We start from the raw sequence: 25,927 nt of genomic DNA on the forward strand, positions 1-25,927 counted from the left end.
TAGAAAATTTTAGCAAAGAAACAATTTCAGATATTGAATCTTATGTTTGTGAAGAATCATACTGAGCTTCTGTCCAATGGAGTCCATTTTTTGGATTATCTGTGATTTTTGCCTACATCCTGAAAAAGCAAATAATCATCAGGTAAATAAATAAACACAATAAAATTGGCAAAAAAACCCCCAAAAATTAAAACATACTTTTGTGTAGGCTTATCATTTTTTTCTTCAATCTTGCTTTCGTTATTTCTTGCATTTCTTCGCTTTTGAAAATACATGCAAAAAATTCTGTTTATGAAGAAAATTTTGATAAAATGAACAAAACATAGTATTACAATGATAGTTTCTGAATCTTACCCATCATCAGATTTAGTTTCTGTTTGGGAAGATGAATCCACAATAACACGCTTCCTTTTGTTGGATTCCATCCTAGAAAAGAAAATAAACATTAAGCAAATAAAACATAATAAAATTGATAAAAAAAAACACCAAAAATTAACACATACTTTTGTGCAGGCTTATCTTTTTTTTTCTTCAATCTTCTTTTTGTTATTTTCTACATTTCTTCACCTCTGACAGTACATGCAAAAAATTCTATTTATAAAAAAAATTTTGATGAAAAAACAAAACATAAGATTACAATGATAGTTTCTAAATCTTACTCATCATCAGATTCAGCCTCTGTTTAGGAAGATGAATCCACAATAACGCACTTTCTATTTTTGCATTCTGATGAGCGGATATTTTATACGCTTTTTGGCATCATTTTCATATAATTTTTAGTATGTTTTGTTCAAGTTTTATTAAGTTTTCATAGGTTTAAATGCAAAATTCACATTTTTGGATTCTACTTTGAGTTTGTGTATTTTTGTACAATTTCAGGTATTTTCTGGCTTCAATTGAGGAGCTGGAGCAAACGTCTGATTCAGAGGCAGAGAAAGCACTACAGATGCTGTCCGGATCTGACCTCCTTGCACTCGGAAGAGCTTTTCTAGAGCTACAGATGTCCAAATGGAGCATTCTTAATGGCTATGAAAATCTGACTTCTAGAGCTTTCCAGCAATGTATAATAGTCTATACTTTGCTTCAGAATAAAAGGCCTAAAATCGGCGTTCAACGCCAGTCTCCTACCCTAGTCCAGGCGTCCACCGCCCAAAGGAGGGGACCAACGTCGAAACACCCAAAGAGGACCCCCTAGCCAGCATTCAATGCCCTAGAGGCCCCAAAACACATGAATCTCAATCAAGCTCATCCCAAACACTCACCAAGTGGACCCCAGAAGTGGATTTTAACACTAAAAAGACTGTTTTATCCTTTTTATGTAATCCTTAGTCATTAGTTTAATATTTAAGGGATATTTTACATAATCTTAGAGGACATTATGCCATATTTTTGTGTATCATTGTGTTTTCTATCAGTATGAGTCTCTAAACCTCTTAGGTTGAGGGGAGGAGCCTTGCTGAGTTTTATGGATTAATAAAAGTATTGATATTTCTCTTCAATCCGTGTTTCATTCAATTCTAAGATGTATCTTCGTTCTTCAACTTGATGAATGAGATGACCCATGACAATCATCTTTGTTCTTCATATAAGACCGCGTGCCTGACAACCACCCGTGTTCTTCTTGGGTTCGTGTGAATATGTAATTGGAAAGCATCGAACCGCCAGCTTGATTATACATCTCTTAGACGGTTAATCCACGACTTCGTTGGGAACTTCTCGAGACACTAGTTCAGCTGAGGTATGGGGAGATTAAAGTCTTTGTGGTAGAGGCTAGAACCCAAAGGCGCAGCATTCTCTGATCTGGAAGATTCGACCTTGTCTGTGGCGTTTTGAGTAGGATCATTAAGGAGAATGGACTGCAGGAGCTTCACCCTCAATCAAAATAAATCCACAATAACCCTAGGGTTCAAATCTGGAGAAGATTGGCAACTGTGACCGTACGGTGTTGATCACATACAGCCTGCCATAGAAGAAATCATTCACAATTGAAGAAGATAGTAAGACCAGAGTTAATCCAGAAGGATAAAGCATCTCCAAGCTTAACCATCTTCTTATCATTATAAACAGGTCAACCTAGTTTAGATCTCATTATTCCTTTTATGCTTTTAACTAAATCCAACAATTCTTCTATCCGCCTGACTAAGATCTACAAGATAACCATAGCTTGCTTCAAATGACAATCCTCGTGGGATCGACCCTAACTCGCTTAGGTATTACTTGGACGACCCAATGCAATTGCTGGTACAGTCGTACAAAGTGTGGGGATTCGTGCACCAGATTCCATCCTAAAAAGGTATAAACACACGATGTAAATAAAGAGAATAAAGATTTACAAAAGACATTGAAAAGTAATACTTACTTCTTTGCCATTCTCTTGGGTTGTTTTCTTCTCTTCAGTGTCTCTTCTGAGTCATGTTCAGAATCAGACTCATAATCAGAATCACTTTCACTTTTCGAAGATAAGTATAATAGAACAGTCTTCTTTTGTTGCTTCTTTTTTTCCTTCCCTTTTCCCAATAAATACACCGAAATTAAAGAAAAGATTTTTGTTGAGTTACCATTTCATCCTTCGCCTCACTTTCTATCCTTTTAACTATTTTCTTCCTAGTCCAATGTTGCACCCACAGTGGTCCAGAAATTCTATCGACCGGCCTATTCTTGTTTGTAGATTCATGAGAATATACGATCATTAGTACAAAGAGGCAGCCATGAACAAATTTGTTTTTCAATTTGTGCCCTCTAATGCCTTTGATAAGGAAGTGGAGCACATGAACAACCCAATTTTATTCTTGTATTGTGTCCACATGAAGAATGGGCGGCATGTGAATCGGAGAAATTTTATTTATTGTCGTTTGCAACAAGAAGCACTTTCTATATGAGAGGATGAATGTCCTCTTGAATTTCAGCTAATTTTCTGGCCCATCAACACTCATGTCAATCAAAGACTTTCTCAATTGTGGCAATGCACAACCTTTAAAGTTTTCAATAACTACCTTTAACTCCTCATTAATTTCTTTATTTTTAATTTTGCTTGGATAATGCTCCCTTACAACAACAACAAAAATATTTCAATAACACAGAAATAATGTAAAAAATACCAAAATTTGATTTACAGAATAGATTTTTACCAGATGCATTCAAGCCAAGTGCATATCCTATTTTTTCAGGGGTGATCTCGATTACACCGTATTACGTGTGTAGTGCGCTATTGTACAAATCAAATGAATATGCTAATTCTTTCAAGAGCTTATGCGGCACATACAAGGCTGGGATATGCGTCATAGCAGCAAATCCCAATTCTTTGACAATAGCTTTCTTGTCATTGCTCATGTGGAATATATCATAAATGGATCTTGTGGAACATTTCAAATCATGAGTTTTCTGTAAATAAATGAGAATTATGTTACCTAACTATATTTATACAAAAAAAATTGAGTTGTTGTAACATATATTTGTTACATTATATTTTGGACCTTCCTTTTTTGTGGTGTTCCTCTCAGCAACTTTTTTGATTGTCATTTTTTCTGTAAGAAATAAAAAAATTAGGTTAATAGGTAACAACAACACCAAGTGCACCTTAATTCACATGAAATACACTGAAATACAAAAACCAAATACGCCGCTGTTATTTCTTGGTTGAATCACACAATGTTAGTTCAAAAAGACATGTAAATCACTCAAACATGCATAAAATAACATCAAAAGCATTACAATATTTTGTTGCCTAGTTACAAGAAAAAGAAGACAAAACTAAGTGAACCTTAATTCATATGAAATATACCAAAATACAAACTAAATGCACCGCTATTATTTCTTGATTGCATCACACAATGTCAGTTCAAAAAGACATGCAACTCGATCAAACATGTGCAAAATAACACTAGAAGCACTACAACAAATTTCTATGGGCTAGTTACAACAAATCCATTAACAAAATTCCTAAAAAATGGACAAAGACATGCAAAAACTCAAACATGCACAAAATAACATCTGAAGCACTACAACATTCTATTACCTAGTTACAACAAAAAAGAGGACAACAACACCAAGTGCACCTAATTCAAACAAAACACACCAAAGTTTTACTTATTACTATACACGAACTCAGTTCAAAACATGCAAACACTCAAACATGCACAAAAACGCATTCAAATTCCTCAAATACATGCAGATTTAGGTTAAACTATACAAAAACACTGCATAACATTTTTACACCAACCTAACAATTTTATCAGCAAATAAACAATATAATGAAAATAGTAATATATACTTTAACATGAGAACACAATAAATCTATTAAATAAATAGAAATACAACAAACTAGGATTTTGCAATAAAAAATGTGAAAAAATTGGACAATTAATGAACAATATTTTCAATAATCTTCCATCTTCTGTTTTTGTGTTTTTTGGTGAAGATTTGGAACGTAGCTTTATTTCCATGAGTTTTTGCAAAGATTTTGAGAGATTGAGTGTCCTTTGAAATTTGATCGCTTCAATTTTATCGAAGGAGAAGAAACATTTTTCATATTAACGTTCGCACTATTACATAGTTGCAAGAACGCAAGTTTCTAATCTGAAGTTTATGTTAAATTTGAACTAATTTAGTTGGAATTGATTCTCAAAAAAGTTTGTATATACAACATAACTGTTAAAAGAATGTTTTGAATATAAATTTTTTAATTTACTTTAAATTAAATAGGATTAAAAAATAAAAAATTGATAATATTTATAAATAATAAAAAAATTAATCTTATTTTTTTAATTTAAATTTATTTATTTTATACATTTTCCGTGTTAAATAATTTAAAATATTATATTTTTAATAATTTATTTTTTAATTATTGATATTAAATTTATAATTTTAAAAATAAAAATATAAAAATATTTTTTTTTTCAAATAGAAAAACAATTGACAGCCTGTTAAACGCTAATTTATATAAATAAATGTATCCGCTAGTATGAATTTATCTGATATACATATTTTCGACAGCTTGAAAATAACAAAGCCGAAAGCACTACTTCCCCTTTTTCCCTCCTCTCCATTTCCAAAATAATAATAATAATAAAAAAAATTGACAAAACAAAAAAGCTCTAAGGCGAAAAAATTTAAAAAAGAAAAATAAAAAGCTTTCGCTCATTGTTAGACTCGCTATTCCAGATGTAGTACAACAAAATTGGCAAGGGGAATGTAGATCCTGCTCCTAGGATCCGTCACACAGATTATGCTTCCTACCCTTATGCTGTTTCTGCCTCTTTAGAAATCCGGTTGTATATACCACATGACACTCAGCGTCCCTTGTTGACTTGTTCGGTGGGGATGTAGATAATGAAGCTGGGACAGTAGGGTTAACCACACTTCATGACAAGGGTATAGAAAAAATGCAAACTTCTATTTCCTGATCCCTATAGATAGTTCTAGCCTAGTCTACAGAAAAATTTACAATAGACAAGAGGATAAAGGGAGGCGCGATAAACACAAAATGTAATAAAATCCATGGAAGCTTAAAACTTTTGAAGTAAACAAACTTAAGGGTGCCGTCGTATGGAAGTATTGTTTTCAGCTAAACTGAGCTTTTCCAGAGCCAATTCCCTGGCTATTAATCGAAGCAATATTCGTACTAGCTCCCGTATTCTTAATTCCCTGTTCATCAAAAGGCAGAAAAAGATAAAAATAGAAACAGGAATGAAAAAAATTGGGGTATTTTTATTTTATTTATTTTCATTTTCTGTTTTTCTAATTTTGCGAAAGAAATAACAGCAAGAAGATTTTTTGCCAAGTTGAACTGTTTCTAGTTTTACCTTCATGAAAATCTTAAATTATGAGGCCATTGGTTTCACTTTTTCCCTTTGATATATTTACCTTGATGTAACAAGCTCACAAAAGGAAGGTAATAGCACAAAGAGATGGGAGCGGTTCTCATCGTTCTCCTTGTTCTCTTCTATGGCACTTCCCAAACGTGGCTTTAAGGAGAGAACAGATGCTGCTTCTGGATGAACAAGAAGACGTGCCAGTTCTTGAAGGACGAAAATAGATTCTTCAAGTCTTGCTTTGGGTAAAGGATACTCACCTGCATGAAAAATCAAGCAATCATTAGATAATTCGTCAGATGTTGGGAGATGAAATGAAGATTACTGGAAAAAATTATCTTTTCATCGAAGATGCTCACCAAGGCCAATTTCATCTGCCAGAAACCGGCTCAAGATGTAATCACATCTGGTCACAAGCACTGTAATAGAGGTTTTGCTTACTTCAGATCTGGTAGTATTCCAGTCAACTTCATGAGAATAACTAAGAACATTATAAACAACTGGTTAATATGACCATTTTGAAAATATATATATCAACACATGAAGACAGAAGAAAAAAAAAACTAGGACTTGAGATTAAAGTCGGTCAAGATCAATGATGAGTTTTCTAATTGAATTATCATATGTTAGATACGGTCAACAGATTGGATCTCATTTGCGAAAAATTTATGCCTGCATTCAGATTTCTATTGGTGTTATACAAGAGCTACTAATCAAACATCTAAATTATACCAAGAGAATGTGCCTGAAAAGTAGCGGAAACTGGATTTAGAACACTGAAACATAATGCGTATGAAACAAATCAACGAGAAAAAATTCCACAGAGCAGACAAATAAAAAGAAATGCACATTAAAGATTTGGTACAAAAAGCATTCACGACATCTATGGAATAACAAGGCCGGGAGTTCAACTCAATTATTTCCCATTGGTTAATTACCATCAAGTAGAAGATACTTAATGCTAAGATTAGAAATTCAATTTATTAATAAGAATTTGATAAGCATTCAAAATGATGGCACCTGCTCAAGGAAAATAACTTTTGTAAACAAGTCAAGGAAAATCTACTGCAGTGTGGAGGCATGAGCTCTACTGTCTCCACAGGTAATGAGCACGTGCGTGATGCACAACGGTCTAGAGTAGAGACTAGTCGCTGCAAAACCTGAGAACAAGGGAGTATTAGGAAAATTGAATCTCACCGAAATTTCTGCTAACAGAAGCCTCTTCCAACTATATAAGCTTTAAGGTAGGGAAACGGGTGAGTTCGGTATTGCTATTAATAGAATGGATGCACATGTTCTTAACAACTTCATGTAGTACTAACTAGTGTTAAAATTATTAATCTTTTTATATACTTACTTCTGTAGGGGCATCAATTGGTGACTTAAGGACCTTGTCACCAAGAATATCTAAGATGGACATCTCAAGGGACTCATCAGCCTCTAACACCACTGATGAGAGGGAATTCGAGGGAAGAGCTCGTCCACAATATCCAACAAGGAATATTTCATAAACATCTGCCATTTCTTTCCATATACGTGTCTTGGCAGGTTTGTTCATAGTTGTTTCTGGATCACCATTGGTTAATTTGCTGACGTAGTCAACAACAATACGGTTGAATGCTTGAACACCTAACCTCCAAAGTGCACTATCAGGATTGTCTCTTCTTGTTGTCATACATCTGAAAGTATCCATGACAGTGTTATTTCATAGTATTAAAAAAAAAAAAAATCTATGCACAAAAATCAAGAATATGACATACATGTCAAAAAGATGAATATCTTCAACTCAGACATAAAAGGAGATATTTCTACGAAGTAATAAGTTCAGAGCCATTAATTTTCAAGAGTAGAAACTCCTTAAATTTCTTTAATCACTTTATCTTTATGAAGAGCTATTTTAGAGGTTGGTGGTGAGTTGGAAAAAAGCTATTTCTAGTCTCTAACACTTAAAGGAGTTCCTACTCTCTGCAGGCATGCAAATTATGTATACATTATTAAACATTTCCCTAATTGCACATAAGATTGATATTTGTGCTACTTTCATGTTGCTTGATTGAATATTTCAGTAATTTAAGATGCGCCCAACACAGCAGCCAAAAACAGCAGAGGCCGTTCAAATTTAGGTTGGCATTTATGAGGCTTTACCTGATAATTTAAACAATTAAATCAAGCTTCTGAAATATTAAGGGATATAGTAACTATCTACAATGCCCCGCAAAGAAACTAAAACAGAAGTCTCCCAACCCAACATTGACATCGCAAAACATTTTTCTTTGCCTAGGATTCTGTTTCTTTTTTTTTTAAATATAAAAAAAGAATTTCATTAAGATGAGGAGATGGATAATTTAACTTGGAGGATAAGGGTTCCCCTATATAAAAGCAAAAGCAAAAAGCACAAGGATTTATCTATAAAGAATAGTATTCCAATCTCTCATGACACACAGGGAAAATTTCCTATAAAATCATGAGCTTTACACCAACTAGATGCTAGCCTCTAATTCTATCCCATGAAAAATGCTTGTCTGAAAATCTGTCTTTGAAGGTGGCCCTGGATTCTGATTAGAATATTATCAGAACCCTGAAACATTTTATCTATAGTAACCTGACCCTAATCTTCACCTCACACAAAAAAGATCCGTCTTTTTCCTGACTACATACACGAACCTTAGCCTCGTTTATCATTTACAATGTAAATATCTCTCCTGGCCTTTAGCAAGTAATTTTGTGATTCTATGAAACTCCTAAACATTGAAGCAGAATTAAGAGCAGTTACTACCTTCCAAGGCTTTGAATAATTTCAGGGTAAATAATATACTTCTCAAGAGCAGGTGCCTGCAGAAAAAGATCTACCAGCACGGGAACTAGCTTTTCTGCAAATATATAACTAGGAATGCGTGAATTTGTTGCTGCAGTAGATCCAGAACCTGGAGATACCGCTACTTTATTAGGTGTTATTGTAGTGCCATTAGGTGCTTCATGGTTTGTCTGAGACTCTGCAAACATGATCATTGGTTTTACACTAATAAGTATAAACAGAATCAGATACAACCAGATACTTCTAAAATTGAAAAAAGGTTGGACCTCTAGATTGATCTATTTTACCATCCTCATTCTGCATATGAGAATCTGGTCTTGGAAGATACTGCAGAAACTCTCGAAGAAGAACAAGCCACATAGAAGAAATATGCTCTGTTGGACGTAATAGTGGTAAGATCTCCAGTATTGTCCGTAGAACAGGTGGCACATTTCCCTACAACATATGAATGCCACATTCATTAGAAGATTCTAGCAAAACAAGAAAACTGATTGAATTAGTAAATAGTTAATTGAGTTATTTTGCAGGGTTATTTCTTACAAAACAGCGAGATTTTCTTCAGTACAAATTCTTACAATAATGCAACAATGAACACATAGCAAACCACACTTCAGTATTGGAGTGCTAGTTCAGATGTCTTTAGACTACAAATTTCCCCTGCATCCATGTGCAACAAAATATAAAGGTCCAGCATGCCTCCGGATCCTCTAAACTTACCACACAGCGGTTAACATATAAAATCATTTATTTGCTTCTATCCTATATCAAAGCCCATATAACCATGTGGTCAAGAGTTCAATCCTCATCATTCGCATTGTTCAAAAGGTATAATTACTCTAAAGGTAGTTAAGAAATTCTAATCAAGTCCAAGCCCCCATATCATACAAAAATTTTCACTCATTTGCTATAAAAATTAAATGAATGGGCGTCATAGAACAACTGCTGAGTTGTCTTCGTGTGATCTCAAGGTCACAGGTATAAAGTATAAACCATGAAATCAATCACTAAGCTTGCATCTACATTACATTTTTTAGATGTAGCCTTCTTGTAGCTTGTCAAACAAAACATACTTTATACCAGCAGGTTGCTCCCTATAAAAATTAAGATGTTCCTAATCAAGTCCCCGACTCCCCATTAATAGTTAAATTCTACTGATCAAATCCATGTGTTGCATGAATATTTTTCAATCAGAACTATTTTGTTTAAAAATTCTGTAACCAAGCCTCTAATATGGATGATAAATACCTGATTTCTCTGATCATAATCTTTTTAAACTAAATCATGTAATTGAAAGTTTTCATATAGTATAGGGCCTTAATTACAAAACTAAAGAAATCTGATTCAAAATTTAGTGACATTATAAGCATATCCATAGAAATTAAAGCTCTTCAAAAAATGAACTAAGTTGAATTTCAACACAAGGTAAACACACTTATTAATTGTCCATGCTTCAAGACCAAATAGATCTTCTGTAGGGATCATATTAGGATAGACAAATATCCATTTCCCTCTACAAAACAACCGAAACTTTTGAGAGAAATGGTTCATGATATCAACTTCTGTTTTTAAAATATTGCTTCTGCTGACAAGTGAGTATGAAACCCTACTGACTATAGCATTAAGTCATAGGCAGTGCACCGCAATTTTAAGGCAATGCCACTGTAATTATCACCATGAATAATGTAAAGCAACCAGCATGAGATAGTTTTTACATTTGTGTTATGTATACAATAATTCCTTGCTTCACATTTCCAAGTATTGTTGATTTCTTTCTTTCAGGGGCAAAAGAAGACATATCATTAGAGCAATAAAAAGGGTGCAAAATAGCATATAACTCCTAAGAAGACAAATAAATCATCCAAAGCATGCTAATTAATTAAACAAAAATAATAGCTTCTTTTTTCTTATTGGTCATGACAATAACAGCTTCTTAAGATAATAAGAAAAAACAAATAAAATACAATGAACTCACAAATTCTGTTTCGAAGTTATCATTGGTCAACATGGCTTGCTTCACAGACAAATCTATGATAGCTATCAACTGGGTGTACATGACATTATTAAATAATCCTTGAGCTTGAACATACAGCTCACCTGGTAAAAGTTCAAAGTTGAAGTAAGATGAGTTCCACTCGAATATCCTTATAAGTTATCATTGCTATGACATGGACAGAAACCTAAAGGGTGTGTGGAATCTTAACAAAAATGAAAATCAATGCATTACCAAGACCATGCAAAATCTCCTGCTTCACCTTATCAGGGGCAGAGCCACCATAATTGGATGGCTTTTTCAGAACAAGCTCATAAACATCAATCACTGAAATAAGGTAAGGCATTGGCATATGTCCCTGAATTTTGAACTTTAGTCAGTACTTCAATAAGTATATCAAACTAGTGCTGTTTTCTTGTACATGTTGCATTGAAGATTGATTAAAAGTCAATAGGAATTGTGTCAAAGATAAAAGGCACTTAAGCGAGACTTAATTCAGTTGTTTAGTCTTCATCTACAAATAGAATTCAGACCTTAAATCATACCACTATGCCTACCTTCAATGAATGGGAGGTAACAGTTGTCTGCAAACAATTTATTGCTGCAAGGGCTACCTCTTTACTTCCATTAACAATACTATTCTCAACAAATTGAAGCAATGATTCCCAGCCTACACAGAACCAAATTAAATCAGAACTACTAGTATATTGAATCAAACAGAAACTACCAGATACATCAAAGGTAACAAACCCACCAGACCAGAAGTTACTTAAGGTTTTGAAAAAGGGAAAGAATAACCGTAATATACGTGCTATTCCACCAAGAACCAGCACGAGAGTTTCATCCCACTGCTTTTGAGCTGTGTTACGACTGCAAAGTTCACCAAAACATAGAGATATGTCAAATGTCAAGTAATTTTTCGAAGATAGAATAAGATTAAGTATGCACCTAGCCACCTACAAAAAACGTTTTGGGTGCCATTATCATAGATAGTATCTGTAAAAAAGGCACAAACAAGGGTGTTGGAGTCCGTGTGACGTACAGTTCTCGAGAGTTGGTCTAACTGTTCTCTACATGCTTCACTACTTGAAATATGTTCTTAGAGCATTATAACCTGTCTTTCGTGTGCAACAAGATAAGGTATTATAGTATTATCCATTGAAAGCATTGCAAATTGTTGTCTATTGAGTATTGAGCTGCCTTAGATTTCAATCATTGATCTCTATCCAAGTTCTTTGTTGAGTTTCTTAGATTGTGCTTTGTTTGGTTCAATTCGTTGCTAGCTGTTATTGAACCTCGCCCAAATTGTCCCTTCCAGAAGCAACATGAGGAGTTAAGATAGTAAATTGATCTCATTAAGCTTATGGAAGCTTCAGCTTAAGGAAGAGTGCTGATAAATATAGGGAAACTGGGAGAGGTGTTGGAGGAAAGAAGTAGGTAGTATACCAAAACTGAAGCCTACAGGTGCCAGTGTTCTGTTCATAACTGTTAAAATCCATGATTTTCTATGGAAATAATAGAGTAAATAGTAATTCGTCAAATGAGAGAGAGAATATATCACTCTTATATGATGTGTGTAGATTGTATGCTGATTTAGTTTTACATGAGAGAGGACTAACATATATAGAGAGGAGAATAATAAAAGCTAAGAAGCACAGACACGGACACGGACACGGGACACGACACGGACACGGACACGGAGACACACCAAAATTAAAATTTTACCGGACACGGACACGGCATATATATATTAAATTTTAAGAAAAAAAATCAAAAGTCATAATATATATCATATATATAATATGAAGTCAAAATTTACAATTGAACTTATAATCACTTCCTAACCCCTCAAAAAAAAAAAAAACACATGGAGTATTCTTTAACTATCTTTTGAACTTCACTACTTCCTATTTCCATATCCTTTCCAAAAAAATATGGGTAATCCAAAAGAGTAAAACATTCTAGCAATTTCTAAATCTAAAGTATCTCTATCTTTCATATTGAATGAGTGATCTATTGTTCCTGGACCCTTTCTCTTTTTCGAACTACCTTCATCATTAGAGGGTGGAAGAGGAATAGATTTGGGCTTTGCACTTTCACTCAACAATGTAGCTTCATTATCTAATTTTCTCAATTCTTGAAGCTTCACTGCAGTGATTTTTTGACAGACCCTTATTCCCTTTCCTGGAATTTTCAAGAGATGTGCTCTCACCCTAGTGTAAGAGCCTCTAAATGCAACTTCACAATACTTGCATTCAAACTCAAAATTACCTCCCCCTTCAACCTTATTTTTTTTCACAACAAATTTCCATAAAGGCTTATCCGCAGAGTCCTCATTTTTTTCAGTTCCAGTAACCCCAAGAGAACTCATCATTCCTAAATAATTTAATAAAAAAAATCAATAATGCAGATAACAAGTAACTATTTGTAGTAACTAGTAACTATGGAGTATAGACTTAGTGAGCTAACATTCTAACGATAAAATAAAAGTTCAAAAGAAATTACCTCAACCCCTAAGTTGCTAAGTTGCTGCAAGCAACGATTTGCAACAACTATTGTGGCAAAAGAGTGCCACCGGTGAAGAGGAGCAAAGCAGAGAGGAGAAAAGCACGAAGCAAAGAAGATGAGAACATAGGGAGATGAGCGCACAGAGGTAGAAGGAGCGGCGTGCAGTGGAGCGACTCGCAGAGGAGCATCGCCGGAGGAGCAATGCACAGAGGACCGGCCTGCAGAGGACTTGCGTGCAGAGGACCGGCGCGCAGAGGACTTGCGTGCAGAGGACGGTGCGTGGAGGAGGGTGACTTTTGCTATGCTCTGAAGGTGAAGGGTCGTGTAAAAAATGAGGGTTGTTTTTTTATGAGTTATTTAAAATGTGTGAGAGACTCCTTGTGCTTATGGGGTCCAAGATTTTTTTGGGTTAAAGGTAATTTTTTTTTTAAAAAATTTCTGCAATTTTTACATGCCAATCGTGTCCTGGCGTGTCCAATGCCGGGTCCTCGTGTGTCCAGTGCCGTGTCCTCGTGTGTCCAGTGCCGTGTCATGGCGTGTCCGAGTAAAAAAAAATTTTTTTTTTTGCGACACGTGCTCAGGTGTGTCGGACACGTGTCCACCGCGTGTCCGTGTCCACCGCGTGTCCGACACGTGGACACGGCAGTAATTTGGTGTGTCCGTGCTTCTTAGAATAAAAGTAGAACACCTACTCAACTACTTTTCATAAATGCAGTATCTAAACTACTAACCAGTATTTAACATTAATCTCTCTCATCATATTTCAACACTCCCAGTCAAGCTTGAGCATATAAATAATATGCATCAAGCTTGGAACAAAAATAACCTATAAGAGATATTATTTGATATGGTGAGATATGAAAGGATAATCTCTCTAAGACTCCTCCACGCTACATCTAACCAAGCCTTAAGCTTGTTATAATAATACCCTTGAAAATAAACTGATAAAGATTAAACTGCTGACAAAAGAAGGGCCAGCTGAACTTCCAGAGACTTGCTAGGACCAGCAGGGACATCAGGAGATGCACCGGGGGCATCTAGGACTGTTGGGGACTTGCCGAGCCTAGCTGGGAGTACCAGGAACTTGCCGAGGCTAGTAGCGAACCTGGGAAGGTGACTTGGTTCAGTAACCATGGTCTTTCAAAGAGCCTATAAAGATGATATAACTAGCAAGACTAAGTGAAGGACAAATATCACCACAGGTATGATTCACAATGGGAGGTTGGAAGGAAAACACAACCCAATCACTCTATGCCAAGAGGAGAACAAGAGGCCAAAAGTAAGAATAGGGAGTTGCTAGAGAATGTTACACAGACAGAAGAGACATCAAATACGCAAGAACTATCAGAAACAGGAGAATCAATAGTCATGGAACCCATCAGGGATAAAATCAAAGTTTGATGATGCTGTAGTAGACTAGTGGTTCGATCAAGGAGATATATACACACAACCAAAAAGAGCAAGAAGAGGTGAGCACTGAGGTAGTAGCAGCCGGAGGAGGCGGATGTGCAGTAGAAACAGCTGCAGATGAACAGTGCAGCAGTGCCAGGGGCAAAAAGTGAAATGCAAAAATGCAAAGAGGAAAAACGGTCGGATGAGAAAAAAAAACACGATGGTTCCAAAAAGAGGTCAGCGAGGCAAACACTGCAGTGTGATCAGTCGCGGAAAATGATGACCGACACGCCATGTGCAAGTGAAAGCAGCGGAGGCAACTGGAAGTTGGAGGGAGAAAACAACACATGGATGCACGTGAAGCCTTGGACGGCAACAATGTTGGCTTGGCTGAGCAGTGCTGGAGAAAATGAGTCTAATAGTGTGGTCATTGTTCGGATTGGACAACAGTGGACGGCAGTGGCAGTGACGAAACAGCTCTGAAGGAAGTGGGCTGCTGGAAAAAGAACACAGCAGAGGATGTTCTAGCAACCAGAAAGAGACACGGTTGGCTAGAATTTTACAATAAAGAACATCCTTTAAATTAAAAAGGAGCAGATTGTGATGATGATGGCAGAAACAACTCAAACAATTGTTTCTAGGTTTAAAAAAAATGGGAAACTGAAGTAATACCGGTTTCAACCAAGAACACCTCTCAACAGAGTGCTAAATCAAAAGAATTTCAGAGAGCTCAAGGAGGATATCATGGTGTTCAAATACATGATTTTATATGAAAGTAATAGAGTAAATAATAAGCAAATGAGAGAAAGAATATATGACTTGTGATGTGTGTAGATTGTATGCTGATTTTTTGTTATATAAGAGAAGACTAACATATATAAAGAGGAGAGTAATAAATGTAGAGTACCTAGGCAACTACTACGAATAAATGCACTTTCTAAACAACTAACACTATCTAACATTAATATCTCGCATGATATTTCAACAATTACAACAATTGGATGCAATATGAAAAAAAAAAAAAAACGTGATTTCAAGACAATACCGCACCATGTAAATTTTTCTAGAATTGATCTTCATCAGAAAAGCAACTTTTACTTGCTTCTAAAAATAAGCCAATATTTTTCTCACTTCTAAATCTTCTCGAAACAATCTACAAAAATTTAAGAAGTAATTTTATCTAAAAATGCACTTTTAAAACAAAATAACTACAACCATACATACTCATGATCACATAAATACAAGTCGAATGCTTTAGAGATGAAGTACTATTCACAGTTAGCTGAGGCCACAAAAATCAGGACAAGGTAATATGAATTGTTGATTTAGTATACCTATGATGTATGAGCATGTGAACTGCTTTTCCTCCTCGAGTTCCAAGTTCTTTCCCTCGTGATTCATCTTTAGACGAAGTTGCAGCCTACTTCCAGATAAGAAAAAACTTTTAAGGATATCAGCTCATGCTGAATTAATCTCTTAAATCAACAAACAAAAGGTTCAGCTTACCATGTGAGATGCACGATCTAATGTAGGAAATACATAATTCCAAAGGCATTCTTCCCACATGCTTTCGGAGAGCTTTTGACCATGAGTTCCTAATGTTTGGAAAAGTGTCCTGACAGCAGAGTTCCTCACCTACAAAAAGAAATACATTAAAGTTTTGACATCCAGAGGTCACAATAGAGCTACTCACTCACAAAATCTCATCCAATTAGCAAAATATAAGTGTATTATAAATGCAATAGGCTAAGTGTCGAAACAAATTGTCAATATCATTGCCTAACTTGAAACCGAAAGCTAACTCTAGGGAGAGGGATGTCTAAGTGTTTATAAAGGTTATATTAGATATAGTTACAGAAATGGACCACATCAGTGCATTCAGACTAGAAACCAGTTAACAACCACCTATCCACTATCCAGTCGGGTTCTCTAGTTGATCACATAAGTATTTGAACCCGTCATATCTTGGCAAACTCGGGAAAAACTAGTCAGCGCAAGTCAAACCAGATATTGAATGGGTCTCATGAACTGCACATAGAGTGCAGCAACAAGTGCAGCAACATCTGAACCACACACATTGCATGTTGCCTCTTGAACCATGTCCACACGGGTATTCTGAAATTTTTGAAGTTCACTATTTAACACTGCATAATAGCTGCTCCACTACCACTTGGGCCACTGTTTATAAAACTAATTATATTATGAATTTTGGTAGATTCCATACTAAACAAAGGAGGAGTGAGTTAGCATCTCCACTGTCCGATGAATAAACAAAATACCGCTTCTTTATTTGTTAAATAATTTACTTTTAGAGGCATTCTGTATGGGACTTACAAACTTCCTCCAACATAAAAAAATGGGAGGATGTTAGCAAAATCCATTATATGTTTATTGAATTTGATTGTATTTTCATGTATTTGCTTAGATCCAGCTCCACAAGTAACCCACCAGCTAATCTAGCTGATTAAGTGCCTGGCCGAGTTTATGGCCAGGTCGAGTTTAATAACCATGATATTAGGAATGTGAAGTTGCAATGTGTACGACAGATAATTTGTGGATTGTTAAACACTATGTTAAGATTTTGGATCTAACTTAACAACCCCACCCCCCCCCCCCCCCCCCACCCCTCCTTTTTTTTCCTCAAAACAAATAACAACAACAACAACAATAATAAGATGATGATGAAATTTCCTGCCAGTTTACAAGGCTATTTAAATCATATCCTTAAGCAAGTAGAACAAAAATATTGATGAAAAGTAACTGAGTCCAGCTACAACATATACCCAAAAGAAGCCCACAAAATGATAATACCATGGTATAATATGAGGATCTTATTTCTTGCACTATAATTATAGAAGGTAGATTGCAGCATTTTAATCGCTTAAACAGGAATGCTACTTATTCGGACACGGATGCTTCTTTCAAGTCCCAACAAACAATAATTGTTGATCTAGGATACACTAGCATCTTGAATGCCTAAATTTAAAGATAAATTTATCTAGATATTCTAGTTTACTTATCCTAAGAGATTCAACCATGACATAAAGCATGTTGATGTCTCTAAAAGGATCTAACCTACACCTAGTAATTTAGGCGTTTTAGAGAATAGTTAGACAACTCTGCCTATGTTACATAGCCAGTTCCAAGTCCAGATAAAGGAGGAGGGTTGTGTTCGGCCATCGACAGCCAACGTAATTTTATCGAATCTTCATGAAATGGACCAAACGCGATATTGTGCTAAGGTTAGATCATTGCCTAGAAGCAACATGTTGTATTGCTCAAGTAAATTGTCAAATGAGTAACAGTCAATGCATTGGTGCTCAGGTGTAGTGCAAGATGAGCAATGGTTCCCACACTTTAGTAAACGGACATGGAATGTAGGCACAATTACAGGAAATCTATGGAAGGGTCTTTGGGTACAAAGGAAGAGAAAGAGGTATATATAAGATAGAAAATAATCAAGAAGGATGAGAGATTTGGATAAGTTAAGTGCATTAAGGACAAGAATGGTGAGGTGTTGGCCATAGATGAGAGAATTAACGAAAGGTGGAACAGCTATTTTCACAAGTTATTTAATGAGGGATGAGAGACTCTTTTGTGCTCTGGTTGGTCACACGAGGGAAGAAGACTAAAACTTCAATTACTATTAAAAAAAATTAAAGATTTTGAAGAGATGAAGAATGGTACGGCAATATGCCCAAACAATATTTAGATTGAAGTCTGGAAATGTTAAGGAGTGTAAAGTGTTGGTTGGTTAACCAAACTTTTGATTGAGATTTTAAAATCTAAGATGTCAAGCGAGTAGAAAGAACATCTTGATTCCTATCAAGAAAAATAAAAGGAATATACAAAATTGTGGAAATTACAGAGGAAACAAGCTCATGAGTCATACCATGAAGTTCTAAAAGAGGGTGATAGAAACGAGGTTGAGACACGTCTCGGAGAACCAGTTTGGTTTTCTACAAAGTAGATCTACCACCGAGGCTATATACTTGTTAAGGGGAAAGATGGAAAGGTAGTGGAGTGACAAGAAGGACTTACACATGGTGTTTATTGGCTTGGAAATAGTATACAATAGGGTACCAAAATAAGAGTTATGGAAGGATTTGGACAAGAACGGAGAAGGGATGCATATATTCATGCCATAAAGAATGAGGTTTCAAGTAGTGTGAAGACTCAAAGTGGTGTAATAGAGGAATTTCTTAGTCATTAGCGTAGGACTATACTAAAGGTCATCTTTAGCACCATATCTTTTCACATTCCTTTGGGAAGTACCTAGCAAGCATATCAAAGAACATGTATTATGGTACATGTTTTTGCCGATAACATTATCTTTATGGAGAATCAATGGAATATTTAAATCAGAAGGTAGATTTGTGGAGAGAAGCTTTAGAGGTGTATGGTTTGCGCATAAGTCGTAATAAGATGAAATATACACACTGAGGGAAAAACATTAACAGAGGTAAAATTGGAAAACGCATCCTACCACAAGTGAAGAGATTAAGTATCTTGGGTGTATTATACAAAATAATGGAAAAACTGAGGATGATGTAAAACATAGGATTCAAACAGGTTGGTTACAGTAGCGGAGTATGTCTGGTTTTATATATGACAAAAACGTACTTTAAAAACTTAAGGAAAAATCTTATCGCAAATTATAAGGAATGGAGAGTTAGCTGACAAAAGGTGAGAATGAACATAAGTTTCGTGTGATAGAGATGAGGATGCTTGGATGGCAGCCAAACACGCATAGACAAAATAAGGAAGGAGGATATAAGAGAGAAAGTTAGATAGAGCCATAATTGAAAAGATGGTAAAATCTCGACTCAGGTGGTTCGGACATGTGGAGAGAAGATCGATAGAGCATCTGGCTCAAAGGGTGGATCAGATGAAATATAGACAGGTAGCAGAAGGTAGAGCAAAACCCAAGATCATACACAAGGTGGTCAAAAGAAATCTATGTAAACATGATACATGATAGGACACAATAACGTCATTTGATCTATGTAATCGTCCCACCTAGTGTGATAACACTTTATTGTTATAGCTGAAGAGAGTAGTTAGACACTGTTGGAACTACCAACTGTAGAGAGTGTTTTCCTCTCCTCAACTAACAGACATAACAAATTTGTTGACTAACTGAAAAACTAACTAACCACTAGTATTTATAGGCAGCAACTAGGACCAGCACTACTGCTCTAAAACTTGCTAAACTAGCTTAAAAAGAACAACAGCCATCCAGCAGCAATTAGGGATTAAGCAGTGAAAATATAGCCAGTCAATTCCTTATCTTCCTTTATGGGAATAGCATGATCATGCGATCAATACGGCAGTAAACCTGGTAGTGGTTGAAAGACTACCTCATGAGCGTCCAACACCCTGTGCACACTTGTGAGCATAGCCGAGTGTAAACTTAACCCACCATCTCGCAACTCCAGGTCGTCTTTCAAGGTTAAAGCCTCCCCATCCTCGAGTATCTCGATCCAAGAGTCCTTGAAACTTGCCCGAATGACCCCGAGCTTATCTAACAATGCCAGCCCCAAGACAAACTCAGCCACATCGATGGGAAAAAGGTAGAAATCCTCTGTTATGGACAACCCCTGGAAGCTCAATGTGACCCCCTTGTATCTGCCCTGTCCCCCCCAATTTCGCCGGTCAGCCACCCTCACTTGGAACTCAGGCGTGTCCACGAGCAGCCGCAACTCCGCTGCCATTTCTGGTGCTACAAAGTTATCCGAAGCGGCACAATCGACCAGCACTCTCAACAACATTCCCTTCACCTCGGCCCACGCCTTGAACGACCTATGGTGGCGATCGGAGCACGAAAGTTTGAGCTCCAACTGCTCCATTGCTTCTGGAACAGCTTTGTGCCCCAACCAATTCCCTTCCTTAGCCTCAGGTTCCACAATCAGCAGCTTGAATTCCTTGTTCTTGCACACATGCACCGCTGAGTACGGTTCATCACAGAAAAAACATTCGCCCCGCACACGTTTAGCTTTGTACTCTTCATTGCTAAGGTGCCACACTCCCCTCCATTTCGCCGGCTCCACCACTGACTCTGCACCCTTACTTGCTGGACCTGTTGCTGCTTCTGCGAGTGCCGGCTTGTTAGTTATGAAGCTCTGAGTCATAGGCTTGCCCACAGTGCCATGTTACGGTTCTCCACTTTCTGCGCCAACTCCATCAATTCATCCACGGATTGGAACGAGAACAGCCTACATTCCTCACTCCCGTCAGGCTTCAATCTATTCAAGAACAAGTCAATCAATAATTCTGGAGCCAGACCTCGCAGAGGATGCACGTGCATCACAAACTGATCAACATAATCACAAACTGATCAACATAGTCCTGCATGATGCCTGTTTGTCGCAGCCTCAACAGCGATTGATAGGGACTCTGCAACCACTCAGGTTGGAAGTGACGTAGTAGCACCATGCGGAAGGGCTGCCACTGCAGCATCGGTGTGGTTGCTTCCCACCACCGGAACCAGGCGAACGTGCGGCCTTCCATGGCAAACGTCGCCACCGTGAGCCACTCCTCCTCCGGCACCGCTCTTAGCAAAAAAACTGCTCCATACGCCCAATCCAAATCATCGCGTCCTCACCGCAAAAAATCGGGAGTTCAAGTTTCCTCCACTGCTCCAGCATGCTTCTACTCCCCTACAGGCCACCAGCGACCTGGTGCAACACCGGAGAACTCTGCTCATGACAGACCAGAGCGCTCTGCTCCATGGAATCGACTCGCGCATCGATCCGCTGCAAAATCTCCTGCAACACATGGCACAGATCCTCAAAGCGATGAAATCGCAATTCCATCACATCCAATCTCCCTTCCATTTTCCGCGATGGTGGTTGTACCATTCACCACAATCTTCCAGGATCCATGGACTTCTGATACCAGTTGATAGGATCAGGGATCCAGTAGAATTAGGCGATTTTATTGATGAACTAGGGATTGCAAATCACAATCCCTAATTGGTATATACTGGTGGAACTACCAACTGTGGAGAGAGTTTTCCTCTCCTGAACTAACAGACTTAACAGATTTTTTTACTAACTAAAAAACTAACTAACCACTAGTATTTATAGGAAGTAGCTAGGACTAGCACTACTGCTCTAAAACTTGCTAAACCAGCTTAAAAATAACAACAAACAGCCACCCAGCAGCAATTAGGAATTAAGCAGTGAAAATCAGCCAGTCAAGTCCTTGTGTTTCCTCTTGTAAACTAAGATCAGAACATTATAACAGGATAATCCTCTTCACATATAATGGATGTTACGAGAATTTTTCAGTTCAGGAAAAAGACAAAAAAAGCGAGAATGGAGTAATTAAATAAAATATTAAAATACCTCTGGTCTCTCATCAGCCCCAAGGTTTTGAAGTAACGAGAAAACAGAGAAAAGGAGCCTCTCACAATCAATATCATCTATATATGAAGCGTGTTCTCTCACATTATAAGAAATACTATGAGTTTCACCCTCCATCTTTTCACTGTCTACCTGCTTAACTATGGAACCAACACCTGAAAGGTTAAAAATATTATGAGAAACTACCATAATTTCAGAATAACAGCAGTTTCATCTAGACAACAGATATGGACCTGTTTCATTTTCTTCTAAAGGTCCATTGACAAGGCCCTTTGCAATGAAATCAGTCATAGTCCACAGAAGGCCAACGGCAGTCAAGCTTATATTCAATTCTGTCTTCTGAGCACTGTATGCTCCAGTCACATCAATACACCTGTTAGCCATGAAATAATGCACATAAGGCAACCAGGAAAGAGAAAACAATTAAAAAATGATATACAAATTTACTTGCATGAATGTAGCATGCAGGTGAGCAACATGGAAAGTAGAATCTCAAATAAGCCACTATTTGGCCTCCCAAAATATTCAGATTTTGACAAAAATTACCCCCAAAAGAAAAAAATAACGTCATGATCTCCTCAAACTTAAATGCACCAAATATAAGGAAACATAATCTAAAAAAAGACATTAGAGATCGGATTCTGACGCAGTTCTTGCAAGCATGCTTAGAAAAATGAGGTATTTCCATCCTTAAAATTTGCTGAATTTACTACAAATGTGTTAATTTATGGCAAATTTCTTTTTCCTATGTGGATGGCAGAAAATTAAAAGAAAATGGAAAAAGATCTAGAGATCAAATTTTGGCTCTTCTTTTCCAATACACTTTTTAAATAATTATCCAACTTTCCTACAAAAAATTGGATCAAATGCACAACTGTTTGTAACGTATAAAAAAAATAAAAATAAAAAAGAAATGGTGCACTTTGTCAAATAGAGTTATTCATTAGGGAGCCAGAGTGTCATTTATTTCTTTCGGTGGTCATTTTGTCAGAAATTGTATCGTTTTGGGGCCAAAATCGTGGTTTATTCTAGAAACTCACACTTGAAGGCATTCTGCAGGTAAGGTGGAGAGTCCATCATTCATTATCACCCGTAGATTCTACACCCAAAAGAAAAAAGGAAAGGAAAAAAAGAGAAGAAAATTAGTAATTTTTTAATAATAATGTTGCAGAGGTAATAACAAAAACTAAATGGGGCATGTACCTGCCCCCACGGATACTCAATGTACACTTTTTAAGTGTAATTTATGTATGGTTTATTGGTTTTCAAAAAAGTGAGTAAACAGAACATATCTACAAAAATTAGAAATGTCCACCATGTAAATCATTCTTGTCTTTACTGACCTGGAAACCAAGAGTAACAAGGTCTTTCTCTGAAGCATCAGCTACATACCTTATATAACAACACAAAACAACAGATATTAACTATAGGATTACCCAAGGATAGATTCATAGAGCAAATGGAAAGATGGCGAACCTCAACATTTCTAGTATATTAGACCAGCTGTAATGAAGTTTTTCTCCATGTCTCTGTAAGAATTTTATGGATATCATGTAAAGACACTAAGAATAATGGAATAAATGAGACAATTTAACTTTGAAAATCAAAAGCATTACCTCTAAGACATGCAATAGAATTTTCAAAGACCCAACACGAACATCTACGCTTTGAGTAGAAAAATAAAGAACCTTTAGAGGAGATATGACTGAAATTTCCAGAGACCTCAACCTATCAAGAGTGACTTCCATCTGAAATCAAGAGAGACTTCAAACTTATCACGAGATCCTCTTTTAAATAAAATATCAGGTAGCCAGATATAAAACTTTTAGAAAGCCTCACTTTCTCAGGATTTTCAAGAGATTTGGATTGTTTGTAGTCATGGAATTGGTCAGAACCTAACACAGCAGATATTGATTGATCAAGTGCATCAAGTGCCATATTTTTCAAATGTGGATTAGGATTATCAGCAAGCTGGAAAAACACACAAAAAAAAAAGAAAAAAAATCTACAGAGGTAAGAATGAATTAATATTAACATACAAACTAAATCCAAACACGAGAGAGGGGGGGTTGAGGAGATAAATAACCTCAAGAAAGTGACTAATAACTTGATCCCAAAACGGTTCCACTCCTGCAGTGAGAACAGTAAACAATCCAATAAAGTGAACAAGGTCTATATATCACAAGTATCTTTGCTTGAAGAATAAAGGGCATGGAATCAACACTTAATGACATTATATAAAAGATAATTTAGAATAAATGGTTACTGAAGTTACATACTGTGAGCATTATTCACAATGATGGATATTATTCTCTCCACTGAAAAGCTTATGCTTCCAATTTTTTGACTTGCAGTTGGTCCCAAAACACTTGAAGCAGACATGCATTGATGTGAAAGTTGACATAAAGCAGAGAGGAGGGACTTCACAGCAGAAATATGCATCAAAGCAGAACTCTCGAAAAGCTTCAGAAAAGAAGTCAAAATATGAAGATATTGAGCAAGACAAAAAGACCCAAGTATTCAAAAACGAATAAATGGACGAACAAACAAAGTTAATTCTGTTAGCAAGAAAATCAAGTTTTCATTCTCAAAGTTGAAAGTTAAAAAGCATTTCTATGAAAATGGACATGGTTATGACAAGGAAAACATTTTTGCAGGACTTTTAAGATGACAACCCTACAAGCACTCCAAGAAGAGGAAGAATATTATTAAACAACTTCAGGGTCGTTCATAATCATCCTAAGTTGAGCTTAGTTAGACTGTATAGATAGTTTACTGTTCCATAATAATCTATACTCGGTTGCCCGCTAAGCCAGTGTTTTTTACTTGCCAACTATACAAGCCGCAGCCTACTTGTTACTAATGATACAAAATCATTTCCCTAGCCTTCTCCCTCTAGTTTCAGTTTTTCTCACTCTCCTCTGACTGGACCCTGTAAGGTTTAGTGGGTCACCATTTCTTTTCCATGCCCACCAACTTATAGAGTAAGCTGAGGAGAGGTTCTAAAAGAGTCTAGAGAAGTCTAGAAAGATCAGAATCTGTTAGAGCTGTACGTGTGCATAATTAACTTAAGTGTAAAGTGCAAGCATAACCCTCCTTGTCCTAGCTCTATATATAAAGCTATAAGTTTGAGCATTAATATACGCATAATAATACAACACTCACTCTCATTCTCTCTCAACCTCTCTTCTCTTCTCATTCTCTTTCCTTCATCAAACTCTATCACCAACCAACAAAAATTAAAGCTGGTTCGCTCACCTGAGAATTTAAGGAAGAGAGTATATTGAAGTCACTGTATTGGGCTGACAGCTCTCTTGTAAACTTTTGGACAGGAGTAGAAACCTCCTGCAGATTTAACAGTCATGAATTTCTACACAGTTTTGAACACACACAACCCCCGGACACACACACACCCGGGGAAAAAAACAAAAGAACGAAAAACAAGTAAAAAAACAAAAAGGAACCAACAACTCATGAAGCAAATGAAATTTAATTCGACAAACAGTTTCTTGATTAGGAAAACCTTTTTTCTTCCTTTTATTTTATTATCCTCTATATTATCCTCTATATTGCATCGAAAAGAAAGAGTTACAAATAGAAAATAAGTTAAAGCATAAAACAAACATGAAAAAGAGAGAAAATAAATGATAAAAAGCTTTCCAGTCCCTCAACAATACTTGTTGGAGTCAGAGAAATCCCATAGAAAAAGCCACAAGCTTTGCACCAAATTCACATCACATCCTACTTAAGTGAAGTATGATAAAGACATCTCTTTGAAAATCCAAGAGTTCTTCTGCATAGTTTGCAATTTTGCATATTGCAACCGGGAAAAAAAAAACATAGCCTCTAAAGTGTACAATATGCAAGGATAAGAAAAGTTCATTAGCAGACGCAAAAATAAGAAACAGAATAGCCAATCAACCAACAAAAACCAATAAAGCCATGCAGTTCATGTGTGTAGACAAAACATTATTATCAAGTGGTATTGAGACGCCAAAATGATGGTATTGCCCAATACAACAAATAAAAGAACAAATATTAGAGT

General features: G+C 36.4%; 1 protein-coding gene across 3 annotated transcripts in view; it reads right to left on the minus strand.

The window, feature by feature from the left end:
• Positions 1-5,107: 5,107 nt before the first annotated feature.
• Positions 5,108-25,927, minus strand: part of LOC130950643 (uncharacterized) — a 37,083-nt gene continuing 16,263 nt past the window's right edge. The window contains exons 22-44 of one of the 3 annotated variants that reach the window (XM_057879198.1): positions 25,141-25,227; positions 24,162-24,303; positions 23,969-24,012; positions 23,722-23,853; positions 23,499-23,630; positions 23,359-23,411; positions 23,226-23,274; positions 22,923-22,981; positions 22,116-22,255; positions 21,865-22,037; positions 16,022-16,150; positions 15,850-15,935; positions 11,370-11,485; positions 11,173-11,285; positions 10,850-10,973; positions 10,598-10,719; positions 8,892-9,060; positions 8,587-8,803; positions 7,168-7,489; positions 6,831-6,970; positions 6,170-6,291; positions 5,863-6,070; positions 5,108-5,643 (exon numbers count right to left, since the gene is read on the minus strand). In XM_057879198.1, coding sequence (XP_057735181.1) covers positions 5,529-5,643; positions 5,863-6,070; positions 6,170-6,291; positions 6,831-6,970; positions 7,168-7,489; positions 8,587-8,803; positions 8,892-9,060; positions 10,598-10,719; positions 10,850-10,973; positions 11,173-11,285; positions 11,370-11,485; positions 15,850-15,935; positions 16,022-16,150; positions 21,865-22,037; positions 22,116-22,255; positions 22,923-22,981; positions 23,226-23,274; positions 23,359-23,411; positions 23,499-23,630; positions 23,722-23,853; positions 23,969-24,012; positions 24,162-24,303; positions 25,141-25,227 — 2,994 coding nt within the window. In that variant the 3' untranslated portion in view covers positions 5,108-5,528. Of the gene's footprint in view, positions 5,644-5,862; positions 6,071-6,169; positions 6,292-6,830; positions 6,971-7,167; positions 7,490-8,586; positions 8,804-8,891; positions 9,061-10,597; positions 10,720-10,849; positions 10,974-11,172; positions 11,286-11,369; positions 11,486-15,849; positions 15,936-16,021; positions 16,151-21,864; positions 22,038-22,115; positions 22,256-22,922; positions 22,982-23,225; positions 23,275-23,358; positions 23,412-23,498; positions 23,631-23,721; positions 23,854-23,968; positions 24,013-24,161; positions 24,346-25,140; positions 25,228-25,927 lie in introns of all 3 variants that reach the window. The other 2 variants (XM_057879196.1, XM_057879197.1) reach the window with 2 other exon arrangements.

The sequence above is a fragment of the Arachis stenosperma genome, chromosome 9, assembly GCF_014773155.1.
Source record: "Arachis stenosperma cultivar V10309 chromosome 9, arast.V10309.gnm1.PFL2, whole genome shotgun sequence".
In the NCBI taxonomy this organism is placed as follows: Eukaryota; Viridiplantae; Streptophyta; class Magnoliopsida; order Fabales; family Fabaceae; genus Arachis; species Arachis stenosperma.